Source organism: Myotis lucifugus, unplaced genomic scaffold (assembly GCF_000147115.1).
Source record: "Myotis lucifugus unplaced genomic scaffold, Myoluc2.0 scaffold_347, whole genome shotgun sequence".
NCBI lineage: Eukaryota > Metazoa > Chordata > Mammalia > Chiroptera > Vespertilionidae > Myotis > Myotis lucifugus.
In genome coordinates, this window is record NW_005871395.1 from 511,582 (window position 1) to 530,456 (window position 18,875).

Sequence of the window (18,875 nt, forward strand, 5' to 3'; positions counted from 1 at the left end):
CTGTGTTTCTGCCTGCCGGCATCCATTCCCATGAGGAACCACATCTCCCCTGCCTCTGGGAACCTGCTCTGCCCGGGTTCCGTGAGGTTCTGCTAATAATACCAGTCCCTACCCACCCTCATCCTCCCATCCCCCCACCTCCAGCCACATGATTGGCCTAACTTGGGCCAAAGTTTTCTAGGGTTTTATGTATGGGTGTTGAAGGGAGATGCTAGGACAGGGGTGGGCAAACTTTTTGACTCGAGGGCCACAATGGGTTCTTAAACTGGACCGGAGGACCGGAACAAAAGCATGGATGGAGTGTTTGTGTGAACTAATATAAATTCAGAGTAAACATCATTACATAAAAGGGTACGGTCTTTTTTTTTTTTTTTAGTTTTATTCATTTCAAACGGGCCGGATCCGGCCCACGGGCTGTAGTTTGCCCACGGCTGTGCTAGGGGCTTTGTACAGCTTTGCCCTCCCCCTGCCCCTGTCCAGAGAGGCAGAGAATGAGGGCGAGTGTGAAGGCTGAAGCCAAGGAGAAAGACATCTGATGTCAGCAAGGTGTGTCTCTGGGCCCCTGAAGCTGCTGACCCAGTATTGTTTCTTCTGGTTTTTATTTTTTAAACTAAAGACCTGGTGCATGAAATTCATGCATGGGTAGGGTCGGTAGGCCTGACCATCCATCAGGGCCAATCAGGACCTTCCAGCTGCCAGCCAGGGCCTTTCTTTATTCTGTGCCGCCCCCTGGTGGTCAGCGCACATCACAGCGAGTGATTAAACTCCCAGTTGAACTCCAGAGGGGAGACTTTGCATATTAGCCTTTTATATATATAGATAAGTTAATTTGTGCCCTAGCTGGTTTGGCTCAGTGGATAGAGCATTGGTCTGCAGACAGAAGAGTCCTGGGTTCGATTCTGGTCTAGGGCACATGCTTGGGTAGTGGGCTTGATCCCCAGGAGGCAGCCAATCAATGATTCTCTCTCATCATTGATGTTTCTAACTCTCTCTCCCTTCCTCTCTGAAATTAATAAAAAAACATATTAAAAAAATACAAAAGTTAGCTTCTTTCACTTGCAGCTAAAGGAATCGTGATTACCTCACGGCTCCCTGAGGTGGGCGAGGGGCTGAGGACTAACGTGGCCCAGAAAGTCCCTGAGTGGGAGGAGAATCGGGTCATCTGGTGTCAGTGAGTCTACGCATGCGCCCCACACTCAGGCAGTGTGGGCGGGCACCAGGTCGGGGCACCCCTCTGCTGTGCCCCAAGCTGTGTGGAGCCCACTGTGGACTAAACATGGAGGTGGTAGGGATTCCTGCCTTGTCCTCTGAGGAGCTCAACCCACTTCCATGGGTGGGGGCAGTGCCCACCAGGTACGGCTGCCCACCTCTGTCTCCAGGCAGAAGCCCCAGGGCCTGAGGGCCTGGCTAGGTCTGCAAGAGGCTGCTGGTGGGTTAGTTCTGTCCCCTCCCTCCAGGTCTTCCTCCTCCGCTAAGCCGACAGCCCCTTCCCTTCTCAGCCTGTCCTGGAAAGAAATAAGATGAGAGCTGTGTGCTCTGAGCCCTGACCCTTGTAGTGTGTGTGTGTGGGGGGGGGGGGAGGGGGGGCTGACGTTGGGCATGTGCAAGACTTCCGTTGGTCATGCTGGGCCTCTGCCTCTCTCAGGAGCCTCCTTCCCCTCACACCCCGGCTCCCAGGCTGGGGCTGGGTCCCCTGCCCTGACTCCGGCCCTGACTCCCCCAACCCCCTGTCCACTGAAGAGCCATCTCAACGGGGGTTCATGCCCCCACCGGCCCCACTGGGCTCTGTGTCCCTGAGCAGACACCTGTCCTCTTGTGTTCTCCTGCACTTGCCCTCACCTCCAAGCCCTGCTCCCTCCAGCGCCTGCTTGGGAGGCCTGTGCTCTCAGCTTGCCCACCCCCAGGCCCCCTTCAAGCAAGAGAGCCTCCCCTCGGGCATCAGGGCTGCGGGCATTCTACCTGGCGCCTCCACCTGGCCACCTGGAACATTCCCCCTGAGGTCCTCCAGAGCCTCTGCGGTCTCCACACCTCCCCTCCCCCGGGCCCTCGGGCACTCCGCCAGGTCGCTGTCAGGAACATACTGGGTGACAGACGGTCTCCGCTAGGTCACTGTTCTCAGGATTTTATCATGGATTTCACAGACCAAGAAAACTTTCAAAAAATTATGGAGACGCTGTATGTGTGTGTGTGTGTGTGTGTGTGTGTGTGTGTATTTAACAACATATATAACAACCAAGTAATGACATGGAAAACAGAACAAAACGACCATTGTGCTATTGCCATTGTTTCATAAAAACATACTGAACCCCCAAGAAGTAGGGAGGATGTAATTTTAGAATAAAGGATCATTATTTAAGTTCAATACATTTATTTTTAACCAAACAAAAACCCCACATTACCCTTATTTTTTCATTTTGCTGTAGACCAGTAAGTACATTGTCATGGAAACCACCAGAAAGATGCAGGAAAGAAAAAGAGACCCCGGAGAATGTCAGAGGCGGGAAGAGGAAAGGACAGGGAATGAGGGGGCGGGGGTGGGGGGGTGGGGCGAGTTTCAGAGGTCTCCCAGTGAGGGGCTCCCCTGACCTGAACTGCCCCCATTCTCCTCATACAGGACGGGGGCGGCCAGGTTTGGGCCCTGACCAGCGGGCAGAGCTGTGGCCACAGTCACAGGTCAAGTGGCTCAGTGACCACCCCTCGGCCCCAGAGGCTGTGACCTGCTCCCACCCTCCTCACTGTGCAGACGTGTCCTGGACTCGTGCTTGCACCCACACCAGCTGGGTTTGGACAGGCCGCTGGGACGGGAGAAAGAGCACAGGACTTGGAGCCCGGAGCCGGAGTGGAGGCCAGGCTGTGCTGAGTCCCTTGGGGAAGGCCCTTCCTTCTCTGGGCCTCGGTCTCCTCACCTTAAAATCAAGATTCGGAACCGGTTTCAAGGAAAACTGCAGTTCTCTGTCAAAAATAACTTGTTAAAGCCATGCACAAAATGTTTTGCCTAGAATTTCAAATACCCATCCCCCCCCCCCCGCCGGGCCTTCAGTAAACTTCCCAGGGGCCCCTGGACCCCAGACCAAGGACCCCAACCTGCCAATTGGGGCACAGCTGCTGGCCTTTGCCTCCAGATCCTCCCCGTTACTGAGCAGTCAGCAATATTTTCCCGTTTCCTCCCACGCACAACGGCAGGACCAACTACCGCAGGGACCGTGTAACTCTATGCAGAGATGTATCAGCCCCCGGGGCTCCTGGCCAGTTCACCGTGGAGGCGGAAGACACAACGAACTTCATGGATGGCTAACGAGCTGACCAAAGCAGCAGGCCCTGGGTCTGAAGAGTGTCAGACTGTGACTACTGGAGGGACACAGTGATGACAGCACGGGGGACACGGCCTTCTGGCCGCCCACGGCGGTGGAGGGGCGTGGGAAGGGCTTAGGCTCAGTCGCTAGCACGCCTGGGCGTTCTATCTGACTCTGTAATGCAATTGTGCTATTAGGGCCTGTTACTCAACCTCGGCCTTTCGAGTTCCTCCTCTGTGAGTGGGCATACGAGTGATGCAGCAGAAATGATAGACTACACCAAATGTTCCCAGATTCCCTTACCCTCCCAGCCTCCCTTGCAGAAGGGTGAGGTCATGTGACTAGTTCTGGCTGGCGGTCTGTGGAAGAGGCCTGTGTCACTCCTAGCTGAGCACTCCAGGGTCCCTGTGTCCCTCCTCCCTCTCTTCCATCCTCCACAATGTCCGCAGAGGCCGTCTCCCTGGTGGCGTGGCTGCAGGTGGAAAAAAGGTCTCCCGGGCCACCTCACACTCTACCTGCGAGGCAGAGAGGGCATTGCTGTGCTTCGGGAGTTCTCAGCTGTGACCACTAGTGTTGATACCCGAATGCAGGGAGGGCTGATTGAGGTAATGGACACAAGATCCTCTCAGTACAGTGGGGCTGTTCCTCTTTTTTTAAAAAAAAAATATCGGGGAGAAAACCAAGATGGCGGCATAGGTAAACACGGGAGTTTGCTGCCTCGAACAACCACTTCAAAAATACAACTAAAAGACGGAACGGACATCATCCAGAACCACAGGAAAGCTGGCTGAGTGGATGTTCTACAACTAGGAGGAAAGAGAAAAGCATACCGAGGCTCAGAGGAGGCACAGTGCTGAAGTAAAATACTAAGGTTCGGAGTGCATGCGGAGCGGGCTCGAGGCTGAGGGCGCGGTTGTCGTTTTCAATCGGGAGGGAGTCTCAGGCTCTGAGCTCCAGTTCCGGGCGAGTCTCTAAGGACCCACACTCATACGGGAGAAGCGGGACAGTCTGGCATCGCTCAGAACCCTAGGGCAGCTTTCTCTCCGTGGGGCTTGCAGCGACTACTGGGACACTGAGAAGCAGAGCCTCTGAGGGCAAGACTGAGAGCAGCCATAATTGCTAACCCTGCCCTGTTGATCCCGTGGGACCCGCCCCGCCCAAGCCCTGCAGGGAGGCTTTTGCTGGATAGCCTCAGGCAAAGGCTAGATTAGCACCTCCCTAGAGATCCAGGAGCCAGGAAGCCCAGAGGTCAGAGTGGGACCATCCAGCTTGCAGCTCCGTGGAACCATAAAGGACACACTCAGGGGACAGACTCAGTGAGCACCAAACCCCATCGAAGCAAGTCTAGCCCCAGAGGGGTGTCTCCAGCACAGAAGTTCTCCCACTGCAGACACAGCTGATTCTCACAGCCAATTGGCCTGGAGGTCAATTCCTCACAGTGATAACTACAACAATCAAGGCTTAACCACAACAAGACTGTGCACAAAGCCCACAAGGGGGAGCACCAAGAGTGTCTACCTCAGGTAATTGGGACACTTAGCACAGAAAGGCACTCTATCGACACAGCGAAGCATAAAAAAATGCCGAGACAAAGAAACAGGACACAAATGACAGAAATGGAGGAAAGCAAAATGCTGGAAATAGAGTTCAAAACCACACTTTTAAGGTCTTTAAAGAAATGTTTAGAAGCCGCCAATAAATTGAGTAAGGCCCTCGAAAAGACTGGTGAGGCCACCGATAAATGTAGTGAGATTCTCGAAAAGACTGGTAAGACCGCTGATAAATGTAGTGAGATCCTCAAGAAATCTAATGAGACCCTCGATGTTGTGATAAAGGACCAACTAGAAATTAAGCATACACTGACTGAAATAAAGAATATTATACAGACTCCCAACAGCAGACCAGAGGGTTGCAAGGATCAAGTCAAAGATTTGAAATACGAAAAAGCAAAAAACACCCAACTGGAAAAGCAAAATGAAAAAAGAATCCGAAAGTGTGAAGATAGTGTAAGGAGCCTCTGGGACAGCTTCAAGCGTACCAACATCAGAATTATAGGGGTGCCAGAAGATGAGAGAGAGCAAGATATTGAAAACCTATTTGAAGAAATAATGACAGAAAACTTCCCCTACCTGGTGAAAGAAATAGACTTACAAGTCCAGGAAGCGCAGAGAACCCCAAAGAAAAGGAATCCAAAGAGGACCACACCAAGACACATCATAATTAAAATGCCAAGAGCAAAAGACAAAGAGAGAATCCTAAACGCAGCAAGAGAAAGAAAATCAGTTACCTACAAGGGAGTACCCATACGACTGTCAGCTGATTTCTCAACAGAAACTTTGCAGGCCAGAAGGGAGTGGCAAGAAATATTCAAAGTGATGAATACCAAGAACCTACAACCAAGACTACTTTATCCAGCAAAGCTACCATTCAGAAGTGAAGGCCAGATAAAGAGCTTCACAGATAAGAAAAAGCTAAAGGAGTTCATCACCACCAAACCAGTATTATATGAAATGCTGAAAGGAATCCTTTAAGAAGAGGAAGAAGAAGAAAAAGGTAAAGATACAAATTATGAACAACAAATACACATCTATCAACAAGTGAATCTAAAAATCAAGTGAATAAATAATCTGATGAACTGGTGATTGTAATAGAATCAGGGACATAGAAAGGGAATGGACTGACTATTCTTGGGTGGGGGGGAGAAAGGGGTGTGGGGGTGAGTGAAGAGATTAGACAACAATCGTGCACCTATGGATGTGGACAGTGGGTGGGGAGTGAGGGCAGAGGGTGGGGTTGGAACTGGGTGGAGGGGAGTTATGGTGGGGAAAAAGAGTAACTAATGTAATAATCTGAACAATAAAGATTTAATAAAAAAAAAAAGAAATCTAAAGGACGAAAAAAAAATATCATTCTTTTAAAAAATATATTTTTATTAATTTCAGAAAGGAAGGGAGAGAAATAGAAACATCAATGATGAGAGAAAATCATTGATCAGCTGCCTCTTGCACACGACCTACTGGGGACTAAGCTTGAAACCTGGGCATGTGGGGAATTGAACCGTGACCTCCTGGTTCATGGGTCAACGCTCAACCACTGAGCCACACCAGCCGGGCAGGGCTGTTATTCCTAAAGAAAAGACCAAAGCCCCTATAATAGTCAGCTCAGCTGCTACAACAAAATGCCACAGACTGGGTGGCTTAAAGGAGAGACACTTCTTCCTCCCAGTTCTGGAAGCTGGAAGCCCGAGATAGGGTGTCAGCATGGCGGGTTTGGGTAAGAGCTCTTTCCGACTTGCAGACAGCGCCCTTCTCTGTGTCCTCACAGGGTAGAGAGAGACAACACCTCCCAAAGCCCATCTCCAAATGTCATAGCGCTGAGGGGCGGGCTTCCACACGGACGTGGGGGACACACAGTTCAGTCAATAGCACCCCTCGCCAGGACAGAGCTCCTCAAAGCCCTCCTTCCACTAGATGTTCGACTGCCAGGTGCAGGCCTGGGACCCTGGGGCTCTGGACACAGCCCTGGCTGGGAGGGCTTCTCTGCTAGATGGGGTGGCTGGGCCAGCTGCTGATTCCCCCCCCTTCTGCCTGTCTGCCACCTTCCCCGCTCCCAGGCTCTGGTTGCCATGGAACCTCATTAATCAGGCAGGGAGACCCTGGGCCTCTTGGAAGTACTGGAGGGGGGGGCAGCCTCGGGGAGTGGGAGAGGAGCCCCCAGTGCCAGGAGAGGGTCAACATCCCGAGGAGATGTCTGGATAAACTGCTCCCTGAGCAACACGAGGCTCAAGCTCAGCTCAGATGGGGGCCCAGGAAGAGCTGGCTGAGTTACGTGGGAAGGACCGGAGCACGGAGCTCGGACCTGTGGGCTGCAGGAAGGGCATGGAGACTGGTTTGACTGGCGCAGCTTGTGGGTGAAGGTGGGGCACAGACCGGCAGGCAGGGGCAACATGCCAGGCAGGTGAGGGTCTCAGCAGGGGACTTGGAGCAGGTGGGAGGGTGGAACAGGGCTGGGGGAGGAGTGGAGGCCTGGTGGCAGCTGGCCCCTGAGGCATCCTCTGACCCCCTTGGCCTCACCTCTGACCCCCTTGGCCTCACCCCAGTGCTGCCTTCCTTCCGGAATCACCAGAGATGGGTAGCACCATTGTTTTGAGACTGTTTTGTTTGTCAGGCTCCGTGCCAAGCACTCTACCCAATTCACTCATTTAACCCTCTCAGCAACCTCCCCCTTTTACAGATGGGGAAGCTGAGGCCGAGATGTCAGCATCTTCCCTAGTCATCCGGCTGGTGAATGCTGGGACCACCCAAATTCCCTGAGCGGTTAGCCTAACCATTGGAATTCCTTGCCTCCCGGATGCTAATAGAGGTTGAAGGAAGCCCAGGCCTTCCTCCTAACGAGCGATGGTGGGGTGTGTGTGGTGTCCCCTGGCTTGTTTCCTATAACCCAGTGGCCAGTCCCTGCTGGTACCAGCTTGGGGCCTGGAAAAGAACTTCCATTTAGCTGACTTGACAAGTACTCAGCAGGCCCAGGGCTATGGGTCCTGCCCTCAGGGGGCTGAATTCCAGGCTCCGGGGGACTGCCAGGGACTGGGCCCAGGGCACACGCCCTCTGCTTCACCCCCATGGTGGCCTGAGCATGTCACAGATTCAACAGTTGACTTAGGGAGCACCCATGAGGTGCTAGGCACTGAGGCACGTTAGAGGCCTCTGCCCTCACAGTACTCAGGGCTGGTGGGCGTTTTTGCTGGTGGGCAGGGGTGGGGGCTGGCACCATCCTGAAGTCCAGAAAAGTGGGCCTAGCTTTTGCCCTCTGACACCCCAACTCTTTAAAAATATATATATTTTAATGATTTCAGAGAGGAAGGGAGAGGGAGAGAGAGATAGAAACATCAGTGGTGAGAATCATTGATCAGCTGCCTCTTGCACGCCCCCCACTGGGGATCCAACCAGTGCCTTGATCTGGAATCAAACTGCGACCTCCTGGTTCATAGGTCAACGCTCAACCACTGAGCCATGCTGGGCATGCCCAACTCTTATCTGTGGGTAGCCACTGGCCACACTAGCTGTGGCCTCCAGTGAGGGACCCACTGCACTGGTGTTTGGGGGGGGGAGGGGGCGCAGATCTTGAAAAACAAGCTGCAGGGGGGGAAAGACAGAGCTCCTCAGATCTTTTCTCAAGAGCACATTTTCTTTCTTTTTTGTTTTTTGTTAATCCTCACCAGAGGACATTTTCCCATTGATTTTTAGAGAGAGCGGAAGGGAGAGGGAGAGACACAGAAGAGAAACATCCATGTGAGAGAGACACATCGATTGGTTGCCTCCAAACACTGCTGACCAGGGCCGAGGATGGAGCCTGCCGGGAGGTACCAGGTATGAGCGAGGCTCCTGCCCTTGACCGGAATCAAACCGGGACCCTTCAGTCCACCGGCGGAGGCTGTATATCCACTGAGCTACACCGGCCAGGGCAAGAGCACGTTTTCAAATGCAGAAGCAGGCAAGGCTGGGGAGGTGGGAGCTCCGTCCGGGGAAAGGTGAGGAAGGCCTGCCGCCTAGTTCCAGCGGTTGCCCCGCACTCTCCCTTCCCCCTCCCCCTCCCCCTGCGATTTCCTCTCTCCTGCCCTCCACCTGCCCCCACACTTCACAGACGAATCCTTAGACACGTGGTGACTCGGGGAGCGGGAAGAGCCCGCGTGTGTGCAGAGTCTCCGAGCGGACAGGCGGGCCTGGAGGTCTGAGCCGGGCGGGCGGCTTGTCCCAAAGGTGCGGGTGGGCAGTCGGTGCGCCCCGGGGACGGAGGGTCAGAGTATCGAGAAGGAAGCGGTTTTCATTTCGGTGTATATGTTTTGCATCATTTCTCCAAAACAAGGTTCCTGGTCCAGCTCTAAGTTTTCATTTGGAAGTGATCTCCAGGGAGGCCCGGGCCCCCGAATCCATATCATCAGGCCCGTCCCAGGCGGCACCGGGGCTCCGTCCCGAACGCCCTCCCTCCCCCCCCCCCCACCCCCAGGCTGGACAGGGCTCCGCGCCGGTCGCCTCCGCCCGGGCAGGCTTTGCCCATTCACTCCCTCACCCCGACCTCCGCGGCCGCTGGCCCCGGGCTTCGTCGCCCCCGCCCCCAGCCGGGTCACGTGCCGGGAAGGAGGCCATCCCCGCGGCCGGAGCCCAGGACCGCCGCGCCACGGCATGGCCACCGCGGTCGGGTCCTGGGGGGGTCCTGCTGGCCTGGGGGCGCCTTTCCGGCCCAAAACCGGGGCTCCTGTTGAAGGGGAGGGGGGACCCCGGGGGCGGGGGGGGGCACCGGGGGGCCAGAGGGCAGTGGCGGGCGGAGGGACCACCCCAGGAGGGGCTTGTGCCCGGCTGGAGGCTTGGTGCGTTCCCAGCCGCCAAGCCCCGCTCCACCTCCCCGGTGGCGCCGGAGATGAAAGGAAGGGCCTGTGGCCAGCGGGACCCCCCCGCAGCGCCCTCTGGGGACGTCTCGGCCCTGGGTCCCGGCCATGCCTTACCTACCTGCTCTAGTGCGTCCCCCTGAACCCCCACTTCTGGGCGCAGTGGCGCTTTCTTCCCTTCCCAGCTTTCTCTCTCCCCTACCGCCTGCCCGCACTCCTACTAGGACTGTGATCTGGGAGCATTTGCTCCCCAGCTCAGGACGCCCTTTGGGCCCCACAGGAATGAGCCCCCGGGGAAAGGAGAGGGAGGCCGAGGGAAAACGCTAGACCACCCTGTCCTGGACGGTTTGGCTCAGTGGATAGAGCGTCGGCCTGCGGACTGAAGGGTCCCAGGTTCGATTCCGGTCAAGGGCAGGTACCTCGGTTGCGGGCACATCCCCAGTAGGGAGTGTGCAGGAGGCAGCTGATCAATGTTTCTCTCCCTTCAATGTTTCTGACTCTCTATCCCTCTCCCTTCCTCTCTATAAAAAATCAATAAAATAAAAATATCAATAAAATATATTTAAAAAAGAAAACGCTAGACCCCCCTCCTCCCTCTCCCCTGCCCTCTGAGTGCTGGGGGAGGGGCGTGCTGTGGGGTGGCCCCTGGGAGTGACATCTCAGGGCTACTCTTCTCCCACCCTGGGCCTTGGCAAGAACCCTCCCCGCCCTCCCCCACCGGAGAGCTGGTGACGCAGGGGCTGTCCCCACAGATGGATGGAGCTTCGTGCTCCCACCACTCGGAGTGCTCCAGTGACTGCTGCCTCATGGACTTGGACCACGGAGGCGAATTCTGTGCCCCCAAGGGCAGAAAAACCACGGTGTGCTTGCCCCAGGTGAGGCTCTGGGTGGAGAAGGTTAAAAACCCCACATGGCTACACCTGCTTTCTCACCCTCTGCTTGGTGTGCCCTTCCTCCTCCTCCACCTGGCAAACTCCTCCTCGCCCTCCAATGCCAGCCACTCCCTCTGACAAGCCTTCTCTCCTTGGACTCCCCACACCCTTGGCCCAGACCCTCAGCAGGGCCCGGGCCTCCCTGGTGGCCATGCCTCCGCCTGCGTCCCCCACGCTTGGGGCACTTCAAGGGCAGATCGCAGCACACTCATCTTTGAACCCCCTACCCCTCAGCTTAGTGCCCGCGCGACGCAGGTGCTCAACACATGTTTGTTGAGTGGATATCTACTGCAACATCACTGAGGCAAAGTGGGGAAGACATTCTCCCCAGCAGCCCCCACCCCCTCACTTCTGGAGAGAAGCGAGGCACCGCAGCGGCAGGAGCACAGCTTTGGAGCTGGGCCTGAGTGCAGATCCTGGCTTCCCACCCCGTCTTGGCGACCTCAGACAGCCACTTCTGCTCTGGCCTTGGTTTCCTCATCTGTAAAAGGGGGTCACAGACCTCCCCCACCAGGTTCCTGGGGAGAGTGTGCGTTCCTGGCAGCGACAGAGCTCCGCTGCGATGCTGGTTATTAGCTGGTGGAAACGCGGGGAGCGGTGTGCGCAGTCCGTCTCGGACCTGCTGGTCTTCTCTCATCTGGCCCTGGGCCCACACCCCTCTAGGGAGGCTGGGCTCGGCCTCCGGACGACTCCGGGTCCTGTCTGGGGAGCTGCCGGTGCCCTTGGGAGCAGCCAGGCCCCCGCCCTGGCCTGACTCTCGCAGAAGTGGCCGGAGGGTCTTTTCATTGTGAGCCCTTGATCAAACTCATTTCACTTAATCCTCTTAACCCTAGGAGGTGGGTTACAGTTATTAGCTCCTTTCACAGATGAGGAAAGGGAGACAAAGTTGCCTAAGGTCGTGAAGGTATAAGGCTAAGCTGTAGAGATGACAGGCCCCAGGTCCGACTCACCATGACTTGTGCTCCCGAGAAGTTTAAACCCCCTTCTTCCCGAACCTTGGTGACCCCCAACTCTCATACTCACTTCCCACAGACCAAGGGAGCCATCAACTTCATATGCCCCTGCCGACTGGGCTTGAGTTGCATACCCAAGGACCCGAGCTGTCCCCGCCGCTGCTATTTGATTTAGAGGACGATGCGGGTGGTCACTGCCGTCCTCCCGCCTCCCTCGGGCCAGAGGCCTTGGAGTCCCCATCTTGTTCACAATCCAGCTCCAGACACATTAAAGTCCGTCTCTGGCTCTGGCCTCTGTGCATTTCCTGGGTGAGGGAACCTGGTAGCACTCGTCCCAGTCTGGGGCCCGTGAAAGGGGAGAGTGGAGGCATGAAAGAGCTTCGCCTGGGGTTTGGCCTTGGAGGAGGCATGGTGGCCCCAGGGCAGTGCTTGGGAAGGGAGTGGGGTGGGACGTGTGGGTGAGAGGCTGCGTCCAGGAAGGGCCAGTCAGATGGACGCCTGTGTGGAAGGGGCAGAGTTGAAGAATGTGCCTGGAGTGCGGACGTTGAGGTGCCCGTAGGTGCCTGTGTGGTAGGAGGGACCGAGAGGGAGTATGTGAAGACTTTGCAAGGGGGTGAAAGGGTGGAGGTCATTGAGAGCGGATTTGTGAGAATGTGCGTGAAGTGTGGATTCAGAAATGCTCGTGCCTGTGGTTGGAAAGGCGCCTGGTGTGCTGTTACCTCTGCTCTCTCGGATGTGACCACTTCATGGATAAAGAAACAGGCTCAGAGAGCTACCTGACTTGTCCAAGGGCACCCCATGGGGGTATGAGCAAGTTCTTTCTGCTGCAAGTATATCCTATATAATAAAAGGCTAATATGCAAATTGACCGACTGGTCAATATGACGAGTACTAACCACCAGGGGGCAGACGCTCAACGCAGGAGCTGCCCCCTGATGGTCAGTGTGCTCCCACAGGGGAAGCGCCACTCAGCCAGAAGCTGGTCTCACAGCTGGTGCGCGCAGTGGTGGTGGCGGGAGCCTCTCCCGCCTCTGCAGCGCTAAGGATGTCCGACTGACCAGGCCTAAGCTGTCAGTCAGACATCCCTCAAGGGCTCCCAGACTGAGAGGGTGCAGGTTGGGCTGAGGCCCTCCCCCCAGTGCACGAATTTCGTGTGCAGGGCCTCTAGTATATAAATAAAAGAAGGGTGCTTGACTCAAAGTTCCAACAAACCAGCAGCTGCCATTGCTGCAGTTCCGTCTCAGCTTCACAAAGTTTCCATTAACCCAGAACTTGCTAAGTCATCTCTCAGTGCGAACAGGTCCACCAGAAATGGACACCGATTTTCATGACAAATATGGCAACACTGTATTAGGTAGCGGAGCCACTTTCTGTGTTGCTACGTGGACATGTACAGCAACACGCACTGGCATAGAATGGAACCTATCCCCTGTTGGCAGAATCACCCCAAAGGAATGGAGAGGTCAGTAATCAACCCAGCTGGGGGAAGAAGGAATTGTCTCAAAACCAACTCATAACTGATGCCAAGAGAAAGCACTTGACATTAAAATATAACACGATTGTGAAGAAACTTTCAAAAATAACAAACAAATTGGTCCAAATGACGAGGGAACTCATTGGTGGTCAGAAGTAGAAATTGAAAGGCAGGGCAGGCCTCAGGTCTGGCTGAATCCAGCCACTCCATGGCCTCAGGCTGGATTCCTCTCCACATAAGTTCTAGATATCACCTAACAAAAACAGCGAGGATTTACTGACAACTTATGCCCCAGACGTTATACGAAGTGTCTTCTGATCTGTATTAACTCACTGACACAGCAGGTAATATATAATTATCCTCATTTTACAAACAGGGAGTTAAGGCTCAATAAGCCTTCTCAAGGGTTCACAGTAAGGGTGAGTCCGGGGTTTGGACCCAGGCCTCTCACCCACCAATCACCTCACACATGCATATTGTGCCTTCCAGAGAGAGGAACTGTCTCTGTCCCTGGATTCTTAGCAAACACCCTAGGATTGATTCTGATTGGATTGACTTCATCTGCAAAGGGGATAAGACAGCAAATGTTCACACTTCCTAAAAGGGTATGACCAACAGGCAGCATGAATTATTTTCACTTGAGAAAAACTTGTACACATGACTATAGCTAGCTGCAAGGGAGACTGGGAAATGTAGTTTCCATGTGTCCCGTTAAAGCTTGGGGTTCTGTTATTAAAGGACAAAGGGAGAGTCTACAGTGAGAGCAACTTGCCTCCACAAAATCCTTTTTTATTTTAATGAGCAAGAGGAGCTTGGATGCCACGACCTAGAGGTGATGGTGTACTCTTAGGCAGCTCTCACTTGGGCTGTGCACTCTGGCTTCACCATACCATCGGGAGGTGGTGGTGGAGGGGAGCACATGACCCCTGACTTCCCAGCAAGCCTTGTGGGAAAGGCCAGCTGAGTGGGTCACTGTGGGAAACAGGGTAGACGTGTCAATAGTACTCAGGAGATCCCTAACCGGTTTGGCTCAGTGGATAGAGCATTGGCCTGTGGACTGAAGGGTCCCGGGTTCGATTCCGGTGAAGGGCATGTACCTTTATTGCGGGCACATCCCCAGTAGGGGGTGTGCAGGAGGCAGCTGATCAATGTTTCTAACTCTCTATTCTTCTCCCTTCCTCTCTGTAAAAAATCAATAAAATAAGATAGTACTCAGGAGAGCAGCTCTCCATGTCTATATCCATGATCCATAGCTTTCTTTCCTGCAGGAGGTGAACATGGCAAAATTTTCATGAAGATTATATTTTTTAATTTGAGGTTTCTTTCACAGAGTGAAAATTTTTAAAAATATATTTTTATTGATTTCAGAGAGTAAGGGAGAGGGGGAGAGAGATAAACATCAATGATGAGAGAGAATCATTGATTGGCTGCCTCCTGCACACCCCACCCCACACTAGGGATCGAGCCTGCAACCCAGGCATGTGCCCTGACCGGGAATCGAACCGTGACCTCCTGGTTCATAGGTGGACGCTCAACCCCTGAGCCACGCCGGCCCCTGAGCCACGCCGGCCCTGAGCCATGCGGCCCCTGAGCCACGCCGGCCCTGAGCCAGCTGGCTGGAGCGCTATTTCTCCCCACCCCAAACATTGACAGCATGCCCCCTTAGGGTTAATGATGAGCTTTGGGGCAGGTGTGACTCCTCCCTCCAAGTCCCCAACAAGTAAAGCTCCCTGGCCTTAGGGACAGACTTGAGGAGTGGGGGAGGGGCAGGGGGGGGGATGGCAGAAGCACACGCATGCTCCCAGCCTGGTGGTGGGTTTGGCAGGAAGGTGTGCCAATCACCTGTTTGCTGTTTGCCCGCCTCCTGCTCTGCTCTTTGCCCCTGGGCACACCTTTCCCAGTCTCCTTTGTCTCTGGTTCTAGGACTGGCTGGAGGTAGGAGGGCAGGCGATGGCACCTTCGGCTTCAGGTGATGCCAGCAGTCCCCAGGGACTCCGGTCGCAGCCTCGGCACATTGTTCCTCCAGCCACAGGGGCATTGGTGTCGACCTGCTGGCCGTCTCCCTGCTGCCTGACAGCCTGCGAGCAGGGCCGTGTATTAAATTCTCTCTATGTCAAACACCTAGAGTGGGTTCTGTCTTCCAGGCGGCTCCGACTGCTAGAGAAAGAAACCTTCCAAGTGGAAGCAAAGCGATACTGGACCACTAGCCCCTCCTTAAATGGGCAGAATTCACTCCAAACACAATTAATCGCTTCGGAAAGAGAGCTGAGAATGGTAGTGACTTATGAAAAGTCTTACAAATACTTTTACTTTGAAACACTTTAAAACCAATAAAGACTGAGTAGTCGCTGAAACCAGTTTGGCTCAGTGGATAGAGCGTCGGCCTGCGGACTGAAGGGTCCCAGGTTCGATTCCGGTCAAGGGCATGTACCTTGGTTGCGGGCACATCCCCAGTAGGGGGTGTGCAGGAGGCAGCTGATGGATGTTTCTCTCTCATCAATGTTTCTAACTCTCTATCTCTCTCCCTTCCTCTCTGTAAAAAATCAATAAAATATATTTAAAAAAAAAAGACTGAGTAGACTTCATAAAAGTTGTGCCAGTGACACTGTGCATTGTTTAAATTAGGCACAATGGCTGGCTCCCCATCAATTCCCATTTGCCACATCTAAGGAACGTCTGCTGATCTGGCCGCCAAGGGTCCACTGCTCCCTTTCTCTCGGTGACCCTGAATTTCCCGCAGGAAACTATCCCCCCCTCCCCGCAGCCCCTGAAGTGGAGAGGGGCTGCCTGCACATCAGAGCACGGAATCCGCCACCAGAGATTGGCTCAACGGGTGGCCATGAGGTTCCTGCTGCTTTAGGGACAGGTTTGGGATGGGCACATGATCTAGTTTGTCCAATCAGAGTGAAGCTTAGGATTTGCACGAGTCACCAAAATGTAATACTTCCTCTTCCACTGGACTATTTTCTTTTCTCTTTCACTGGACTTGAGCTTGGGAGAAAGGAGGTCTGTGGCTGTTGGCAGCCATCTTATCCCTCACTATGGGGACTCAGAATGAAGCCAGCTCAGAGGAGACTGGAGACTAGTGTCTTCATCCAGCCCCTGAAACGAGCTGTGTCTTAACCAGATAGCTCTACCTCTGGACTTTTACGTTTCAAAACCCAGAAAATTCACTTTTTCCTTAACCACTTTGGGTTGGGTTTCTGTCGCCTGTGATCATGTAAGCCCTTTCGGACTCTCTGTCCTGCTCAGAAGGCGTGCCGAAGTGCACCCAGGCAGGCTGGCTTCCCCAGGAACGGAGTGGCTGAAATTCCATTGTCGGCCTCCAGGAGAAGGGGGTACAACGATGCAAACCAGCCCACGTGGTGAGGCTCCGCCATTGAGCATCGACCTATGAACCAGGAGGTCAGGGTTCAATTCCTGGTCAGGGCACATGCCTGGGTTGTGGGCTCGATCCCCAGTAGGGGGACTGCAGGATGCCTCTCATCATCATTGATGTTTCTATTTCTCTCTCCCTCTCCCTTCCTCTCTGAAATCAATAAAAAAAAAAAAAAAAAAAAAAAAAAAAGATGAAAACCAGGGTCTAATCTTTCACCTTTGCGACTTTGGGAAAGTTTAGCAACCTCTCTGGGTCTTAGTCACTTCATCGGAGAGACAAGATGTCATAATGTGGAAGGATAGTAAGAAGCTAGGAAAATTCCTGGGCGAGTGGAATGGGGAAACTGAGGCAAGAAAATTAAACAAGACCAAACAGTTTGGGCAGCTTGCAGCCAGCTTGTGAATTGCAAGACCTTGTCTTCCCCAACCAAGGACACTTGGGAGCAAATGGTTTACCGTCTCCTCCGTAACCAGAGAGCACACAGCTCGTCACCCTCGCCTGGGAAAATAGGGAACGAAGACCCACCTAACGCTACCTGTGCCCGCTAAACCCAAGGACAATAAAGTCTGGGGACAAGTAACAAACCCCCAAAGCATTTACTTGAGGGGGGATGTTAGGCAGGAAAGATAACTGTCAGGGCAGGAGGAGGGGAGGGCGGAGAAGAAGGGGGGGGAGTTTACCTCACCCACTGATCAAAGAAGTCAGTAGTCTTGGGACTTGCCGAGATAAAATCGCCAAATGTTCTTGTAAATTCTGGAAAAAGCTGCAACAATGTAAAAGGGGACCCTGAAACCTACAAGGGGAAAAGTCATAAAACCCTTGACCCCACAGGCTACTCTGGCTGAACGGCCCGCTTGTGCTTCATGCCAAGTGTGTTCGTAATAAACCTGCTTGCTGGGCCTCCCTAGTGTCTCCTCCGTCTCTTGCTTTGCCTCCTTCACAAATTCACTTGCTTTGCTTCAACACTGCTGGCCGTCACTCATCTGAATTCTGTCTCGGGAGCTGACAAGACAGGGGGAGAGCCACACCCGACATGGCAGCTCTCCAGTAACAAGAATGCTGTATATTAGTAACAATATACAGTTGGACTGGGTGGGAGCATCTTTTGAAACCCCTCTAGCTCCAAGATCTTCTGATTCTAAAGACAAGAACAGCTCCTGTCTATTGGGTGCCTGTTCTACATGAAGTGCAACACCTGCTATTTAAGCCTGGCATCATCCTTGTGATGTACTGCTATTATTTCACATTTTGCAGATGGGGAAACTGAGGCTCAAAGAAGTTATGAAGTCTGCCCCTGCCCAAGATCAGACAGATAAGCACTATATCTGGGCTTGAACCCAGATCTTGCCAGATTCCAAGCACAGAGACTAGACCAGGGGTGGGCAACCCCTGGCATGCATGCCAAACATGGCACGCAGTAACTTTTGCTGCATGCGAAACCCTCTCTATAATCTTCCATTTACAATTTTTGTGAACATTTGAATGACTTAAATGTTAAATTACAAGGAACTGGCAAGACACTTGATGTTATGCTTGGTTACACAAAGGCTTTTGAAAAGAAACTGGAAGTCTTTAAGAGGGATGTGGATGGTGAGAGATTTAGATATTTCCCAAACCTCAAGAGGCACATCAAAGACCTCCCCAAAGATGACAGAACAGACTATCAAAGCCTTCAAAAGCTGTTTTGAAACATCATCGAGTCAACTATCGAGCAGTTCTTCTCAAGATTTGCGAAATTCAGAGAACTGGAAGAGACAGCAAAATTCATGAGGTTTCCAGACAGCATGAAACTGGAGGAACTAAACTTACAAATGTTTTCATGGATAGACATGGCTGACTTTGAAATGCAGTTGATTGAATTTCAGAGTAGCTCAATTTGGAAGCAGAAATTTATTGACCTTAGAGTTGACTTGGAAAACATTGAAAAAGAGCGATTAGAGACAGGAGTACCAGAGAGAAGTGTCAAAAACGAACTATTGAGGACTTGAAATGCCATTCCAGAAAATTTTTTCTGTTTAAAAAACTTTGCAACAGCGTTACTCTCCATGTTTGCATCCACATATGCTTGTGAATCTTTGTTCTCAGAGATGAATTTTGTTAAATCTCGTAATAGGAGTAGCCTGATGGATGAAAGTAGTAGCTCGTGCATATCTCTGAAGGTCACGAGATATAAACCTGATGTAAAATCTCTCATCAGTGATGCAGCAGCAAAAGTCCCACTGATAATATCAAATGGAGTCATAAAGTTTTCTGTTGGACTATCAGTGTACATGTATACATTAAAAAAATAAATGTATTTTTCATCATCATATACTGTGTTTTTGTCGCTCGAATGAATTTTATTATTTCTTCAAGGTTCTTCACATACGTACACCTTAAGAGATATCAAGTAGGCGTAACATGTTCTCAAAAAATTAGGATTCGCATGCAGAAGAATTTTGAGTCAGAGATTTTGCTGGTTT

General features: G+C 52.9%; 1 protein-coding gene across 1 annotated transcript; it reads left to right on the forward strand.

Annotated features, from left to right (window-relative positions):
* Positions 1 to 10,427: 10,427 nt before the first annotated feature.
* Positions 10,428 to 11,814, forward strand: CLPSL2 (colipase like 2). The gene is made up of 2 exons (XM_023764781.1): positions 10,428 to 10,550; positions 11,640 to 11,814. Exons 1-2 carry the CDS (start codon positions 10,428 to 10,430, stop codon positions 11,733 to 11,735), a joined length of 219 nt encoding a protein of 72 aa, XP_023620549.1. The 3' UTR covers positions 11,736 to 11,814.
* Positions 11,815 to 18,875: the final 7,061 nt, after the last annotated feature.